The sequence below is a fragment of the Lactuca virosa genome, chromosome 7, assembly GCF_052849685.1.
Source record: "Lactuca virosa cultivar CGN04683 chromosome 7, Lactuca_virosa_CGN04683_v6, whole genome shotgun sequence".
Lineage (NCBI taxonomy): Eukaryota > Viridiplantae > Streptophyta > Magnoliopsida > Asterales > Asteraceae > Lactuca > Lactuca virosa.
In genome coordinates this window covers 171,597,172-171,604,473 of record NC_136432.1, presented here as the reverse complement: position 1 = coordinate 171,604,473, position 7,302 = coordinate 171,597,172, and the positions used below count along the sequence as shown (strand labels likewise).

General features: G+C 37.8%; 1 protein-coding gene across 1 annotated transcript; it reads left to right on the top strand.

The window, feature by feature from the left end:
* The first annotated feature begins 3,793 nt into the window (after positions 1 to 3,793).
* LOC145125608 (ubiquitin-conjugating enzyme E2 35-like) lies at positions 3,794 to 5,397 on the top strand. The gene is made up of 7 exons (XM_079061041.1): positions 3,794 to 3,961; positions 4,142 to 4,169; positions 4,287 to 4,373; positions 4,533 to 4,591; positions 4,700 to 4,815; positions 4,917 to 5,014; positions 5,161 to 5,397. The coding sequence occupies exons 1-7, from the start codon at positions 3,926 to 3,928 to the stop codon at positions 5,196 to 5,198; spliced, it is 462 nt and encodes a 153-aa protein (XP_078917167.1). The 5' UTR covers positions 3,794 to 3,925; the 3' UTR covers positions 5,199 to 5,397.
* Positions 5,398 to 7,302: the final 1,905 nt, after the last annotated feature.

Genomic DNA, 7,302 nt, shown 5'->3' with positions numbered 1-7,302 from the left:
ATGGTGTTATTGTAACAGTCCGTTTTTAAAAATAAATAAATAAATAATAAAACCTAGAACCCCGATACGTATTTTTATGCATTGTATTTTAGCCTAAGTCGTACTAATTAACGGGGTGTACACAACTGGGGTGTTAAAAGCTACATTTTTATTATTGAGGGTTAAATGGAAATATTTGGACTCGAGTTGTAATAAATTTTAGAAGGTGTGGGCTACTTGGTAGTTATTGGCACTTAAGTTGAAAAGATTATGAGTCGGAGGGACTGGAAGTGTCAAATTCTTATGAAGATTTTATGGAACACGGAATTAAACCGGTGCCTTCCTTTCCCTCTCGTTGCATCATCTAACCCTAACCCTAGTCACACATCTTCAGCCGCCACCATGAGAAGCCTCCTAGGCCGCCGCTGCCAGTCGAGTTCGAACACCACCCATCCGCATGCCACCTCGTCGATGAGCGCCACCACAACGTTGCTGCCAGACGTCATGGGCAGCCAGAAGAGCCACCGAGATGGGAGTTTAAAGCTGGATTCGTCGTGCGTGGGTCGAGAGCAACTGGGAAGCCATCGGTAAGGTAAATCGTAACCCACCTTTTCTTTCTCTCTCTCCCTCTCTCTCTCTCTCTCGTTCTTTTCTATGGGTACGACAACATAATCGTCGTTATAGTCGTCGGTGGCCCTTGGGGCGCTGTTTTCGTCCATTTCCAGCGACGTTAGCTGCCTAGGTGGTGGCTGAGTGTGCGCATCTTCGAGTATAGATGTTGCTGTCGGTATTCGCGGTGTAACATACACGTTATTTGGTCGGAAAACCCAGCACCACCACCGTGGGGTGGTGGCTGCCACCGTTTTGCCGCCACTAGCCACCATCTTCGGTGGCTGTGTGTTTATGTGTGTGTGTGGATTGGTGCTTGGAGTACTTTTGTCTTTATTTTGGCCTAGAATCATAACCACCACCATCGTGAGGTGGTGGCTGCCGCTGTGAACCGCCGTCGACCACCACCGCCCGAGGTGGCGGTGGGTGGTGCTCGACATAGTGAAATCCTAATCGGCCCAATAACTTAATCTTGTACTTAGTTGGCTTGTGATTGGGTTGGAAACCCTAATTAGGGTTTAGAAAACCCTAATCTTGGAAATTTTAGTTTGGACTTGCCGGGACCCGCATTTTGGACCATTGGATTGAATCTATGGCTTATGCCCGACCACATGGTATGATTGGTCTAATGGAGTGATGGACTTAATGGATTAAGTCCTTAATGGGTTAAGCAAGAACACTTAACCCTAATCGTCATGTTATGTGAAAAACCCAAATTATGATTGGGCTTCAAGTTGGGCTTAGGTGTTTTGATTCTTAATGGGCCATCTATGAACAAGTGTATGGACTAGGATATTTGGATGGGCTTTAGGGTTAGGCCAATGTAAAGGGTTTTGGCCCAATTTGAAAATTTGGGCTATAGTTGGGGCTTGGTTGATTATTTGATTTTTGGGCCTTGAGAGTGTAAGGTTGGGCCTTGGGCTTGGATCAAACTAGGTTGGGGGTAATGTAGTATTTGTACCCCAAGCATGGACTTAGGGTTATGTATTGGAACCCGATTATTAATTGGGTGTTGTTTTGACGTTGACAGTTCGGGAATCTGTCATCTAGTAGCTAGAGCTTTATCCGCGGGACTTAAACAGAACAAGGTGAGTCTCCTCACTGTGTTTAGCGGGTCGAAGGAACCAATACCGACCTATGGTTATTATGTTAGGATGCCAGTTGTCTGCGTGACCCTGGCATGTGTATGTATTGATATGTATGCTGGGCGGGGCCCGATGATTATTTTATATGCTAGTGTCAGGTTATGCATATATGACTTGTATGTGGGCGGGGCCCGTTGATTGTGTTGTATGCTATTATCTTTGTGATTTACGTATGTGTTGAAATGTTTATATGATTATATGTATGTGAGTGTGGGCGGGGCCCGTATCTCATTATTAGCTGAGTGTGGGCGGGGCCCGTATCTCATCATTACTTGTGTATGGTTATTGGTATGTTTGGAAGGCTGTGTACTTGCTGCCTGTGTAATACTTGTATGTGTTTGTTTATGTATGTGAGTGTGGGCGGGGCCCGTATCTCATTATTATTTGAGTGTGGGCGGGGTTCGTATCTCATAATTAGCTGAGTGTAGGCGGGGCCTGTATCTCATTGAGCGTGGGCGGGGCCCGTATCTCTTAAGTAGTTGAGTGTGGGCAGGGCCCGTATCTCTTAAGTAGTTGAGTGTGGGCGGGGCCCGTATCTTTTAGTTAGCTGAGTGTAGGCGGGACCCGTATCTCACAGAGCGTGGGCGGGGGTCGTATTTCATAGGGCGGGGCCCGTTACCCGAGTGTGGGCGGGCCCCGTACAACCTAGTTGCGTGTTATGTGTATTGTATGTGGTCGTTTGGGGGGGGGGGACTCACTATGCTTCGTGCTTACGGTTTACAGTTTTGGTTTCAGGTACTTCTGGTAGCTAAGGGAAGAGCTCGGGATGACTGCATTGCACACAACATGATGTTTTAGCCTGGGATGTTTACTCTGATATATTTGACATGTGTTTTCTTACGATGTTTTGAGATACTATGACTTATGTTTTGATGAGATGATTCTAATAACTATGGTTTAATTATGATTTAAAAATGAAATTTTTGGGACCGTATTTTTGGGATGTTTCAGTTATACATTAATGAAAAACTCATAAAAAATCCCTTGTAGGTACGTTATTATTGTATGCTATCTAAGAAAAAAATCACATTGTTATTATATGTTATATGAGGAAAACTATATATGTAGATAACATACATTGGTGATAAATTCATATTCTAGATAATAAATTTTTTACACACAGAAAGTATTTTTATCATAAATTTATATTCTAGATTATAACATTCTTACACTGCTAACAAAGGAAAGAAAGCATATATAACAAGATAAAGTATTATTAAAATATTTGTTTTGGATAACGATTTACTACTCAACGTAAATGAGATGATTGGTTTCTCAACGGAAGAAAGAGAATTAGGGGAATAACCGCAAAAGGGGAAAAACATAAAATCTTTTGTGTCAATAACGGTGAGTTATGGTGAGAAAATGAGTAAAAACCACCACCAAGTCATTATTTTTTTAATTGGAAGATGTTGTAGATTTGAGAAGAGGCCAGTTCATGTCTTATAAGAAAAGATGAGGCATATAACTTTTTTAGGTCTATATTCTTCTAAAAACATATAATATGCGAACAAAATGGGTGGCCACCCACAGACGAAAGGCGCCACAAAGAGCTTTTGAAAAAAAAACAAACATCTTAATGCCATAAAATTCTGTCAAAAACGATGTTATTTTGATTCGTAATAACATGAAAAAATGGGAAGACGTTATACTTATTTTGTATATCCGATGAAGAGGTGAAGTGATGGAGGGAGGGGTAAGATTGGTGGTTGAATCGGTTAATAAATGGAAAAAAAAAAGGGTAAATGGCGAGGTTTGTATGTGATCCTTTACACATATAAAACATATAAAATTTAAGTGCAACTGATCATTTTGCATGTATTTAACTGTCCTCTGTTAATGTTGTTAGTTTTAGAGATCCAATCCGTAATAAAACCTTAAATGAGGAGCTTTTTGCAAATCAAAAATATTTGGATCAAATCCAAAGAAAAGTTAAGGACCATTTTTGCAGTTTTCAAAGGGAAATATCATCAATTTTAGAAAGTTCGAGTCCTCACATTGTAAATATCGCATTTTTTTTCAATAAAACAAAAAGTCCCAGAATCAATAAAACAATCGAACCATTGCCAGAAATAGTCGCAGCGTGAAAGAAAGTGCTCAAATCCATCATCTCACCAATACTTTCTCTCTCTAGAAAAACTTCTCTCTCTCTCTAAAAGGCAAAAGCCCCTTGGCGTAAATCTTCCACTTCTATGGCGAACAGCAACCTCCCTCGAAGAATTATCAAGGTATCATTAACACAAACAATTCTTAATCATCCGCTCCTGATCCCTTCCCCAGTTACTCATTTTTCACATCTTTCATCCTTTATTCGTATACCTTTTCTTGTTTAAGATCCATTTTCCGGCGATCACCGTCGTGTATTCGAAAACCCTAACTTGAGTTTTAACTTTCTGGTTTTGATACAGGAAACCCAGCGCTTACTTAGCGAACCAGGTGATTATAAACTCCATCCCCTTTGCTCACGTATTGTTGATTTGTTGTATTGTCAATTACAAATTAGAAAGTTCATGTGTTGTTGATTTGTTGTATGTCTTTGATTTTGTGGTGTAGCACCGGGAATAAGCGCATCGCCATCAGAAGATAATATGCGGTATTTCAATGTCATGATTCTTGGCCCATCACAGTCTCCTTATGAAGGTAAATTAACTTATAAATGGCTTTTTCTCTTTCCTTCTTCATTATATCAAAAAGAAACACTCATATAAATGGCTTATCCGATTAAGTCTTGTGTCAATTAACTCCATTAAGGGTTAAGCACTTAATGTATTCAGAAACCTGTTATTCTTATAATTACAGGAGGAGTCTTCAAGCTGGAGTTATTTCTGCCTGAGGAATACCCAATGGCTGCTCCTAAGGTACACAAAACATCTTCTTATACATGTTCATAAATATATATATTTATAATCACATATTTGTTTATGATTTTTTTTTAATAAATGTTTATAAATACATTGTTGTAACAGGTTCGATTCCTTACAAAAATCTACCATCCAAATATTGATAAACTTGGAAGAATATGTCTTGATATTCTAAAAGACAAATGGAGTCCTGCTCTTCAGATTCGCACAGTGCTCTTGAGGTAGAATTATTTATACTTTATAACTTATAATTCTATTAATTTTTTATTTTTATTATTATAAGTTAAAGAAATGAATGAGGATTTGTAATTTGATGTGGTAGTATTCAAGCACTTTTAAGTGCTCCAAATCCAGATGATCCGCTTTCAGAGAACATAGCAAAACACTGGAAATCAAATGAAGCAGAAGCTGTGGAAACAGGTAGTTAATATTAAATATTAATAGCATCCTTTTTTTTTTTTAATATTTTGAAAATGTTACTTTTTTATATAATTGAAGATTGCTATAAAAGTAAGTTGCTATTGTTGGTGTTGATTTGTTTTTTTATTTTTATTTGGTGTGTGTAGCAAAGGAGTGGACGCGTTTGTATGCAAGTGGGGCCTAGCGGATGTATTTTGTTCGGGACTCTGAAAATAAAAAATAAAAAAAAAATATTTTCATTACAACATATTAATATTCTCCATGTATTGATTACTCTCTCTTCACTTTTAAAACCCTGTTTCTTTTTGGTTCAAATGAATATATGATGTATCTTTTATATATCAAGAATTTAATGAAGAGATGTTTCCTTGGATTGGTTATAATTTTCTGGAAATGATTTTGTTTTGTTTGTTTTATTTTTATTGAAAGAAAAAGTGGATGCATTTTAGTAATCAATTTATTAAAATAAGTATGTTGATACATAGTGTGAGCATATTGTTTTAGTAAAATAAGTATGTTGATATGGAAGACATTTTGAGATGCATGCATTTTATCAACGATTGTTGAATGTTACATGGAATTAAATGAACATGAGGCCCTTATGATGGAAACTCAAAAGACCTTGACAAGTTTCAATGGACCTTATACTTATATAATTCTCAACATGTTAATTTTTTTTATAGCATTATCGTATTGATTGAATTATGTAACATGTTTGGTGTATTTTTAGTAAGACATTATATAATATGTCATTTGCAACGAGTCCCAGCGTCGGTCCAAAGATATAGTGAGTCCAAGTCGAAAAATAAAAAATAGGCTCCTAAAGTCATAAATATAATAAAAGTTAAATGGAAAATAGACACACCGTTATAAAATTCATGATTAATATTAAAAAACACAAATATTATCACAACATTACAAAAACAACTAATTTAAAGAAAATAGGTCTCTTAACATTTTTAGATAAGTTAATTTTTTATCTCTCTATATGTATACCATATACTCTGAGAATTTTGGGCCTCTTAGAGATATGGGTCTTGGACGACCGCTCGGGTTGCCCACCGTCTGAGTCGTGCCTGACGGGTCCTATACAAATATGGAATTTTCAAATAAACACCAATATGCCATTTCATACGAAACAAAATTTTCATTTTCATTTCGCATGCCAAAACAATAAATAGCTATTATATTTAGGGCAATGCCATTACATGATTAGTGTGAAACAATATCATAATCACTAAGAAAAAACTAGAACGGATGAAAACCGCATACAAAAAAAAATCAAAATTCTAATAAAAAAATGTCTGACTTTAGTTGTTTGCTTCAATTGGTTTTGCACAATGTTCACTATGATGCTATCTAATTATCTTATTCAAAAATTTCCGTATCCAAAGGTGGGGAGGTTTGTGGGACAATTGCTCAACAAGTGGTGAAGGTAGAAACACATTTTGGAGGCCATTTTGGGGTCTTTTAAGGGGTGTACGGCCACACTTGGGTGTGCGGCCGCACACACCATACCATTATGAGTTCTAGGCATTTTCTAAGACTAAATCAAGTGTTCTTAACAAGATTTAAGCAAAGGGGAAGGGTACTTACGATCCGGAGGCTCGAGAAGGTCCAAAATCGCCAAGAACAAGTGTGTGTTCTTTGTGTTCTTGGTGAGATTTGAAGATCTATACAAAATATGATTTCAAATGGATGAAATCAAAGGATGTAACTAGATTATGAAGATTAACAACAAATCGGGAGAAGAACACTTACAAACTCGAAGATCTAGGCTGAAAATCGGATGCTAGTTGAGAGAGAAATCGAGTTCTAGGCTTGGGAGGGTGAAAAAGGATTAAAGGAGGCTGAGTTCTACCTTAGTACACTTGAGTGTGCTTCCAGGAGAGGGGTGTGCGGCCGTAGACTCCTGATGTTGGAGTGTAAGGCTCGATGTTGGTGCTAGAATTGTACGCGATCCATTCCTATACTCGAGGCTAAATGTACTGAGCTTTGAACCTTAAAACGGTCTCTAAATGAGGCTAAATGATAGCAGAAATGAGTCTGAAACCCAGTTGAGTTGATTGGCTAGACTTTACAAGTCAAAATTTTTCGGGTTGTCACATCATCCCCCCGTTAGATGGAATTTTGTCCCGAAATTAGCTTTCTTAGCCGTACTACTGGGGTTGCGCTCCTCTGATTGGCAGAATACCCACTCGTAGACCTGGCACTTTGCCCTATTGTTCATGATAGGATTCATAATCGGCCCATCTACCATTACCTCATGTATATAAGTTGTATATAAT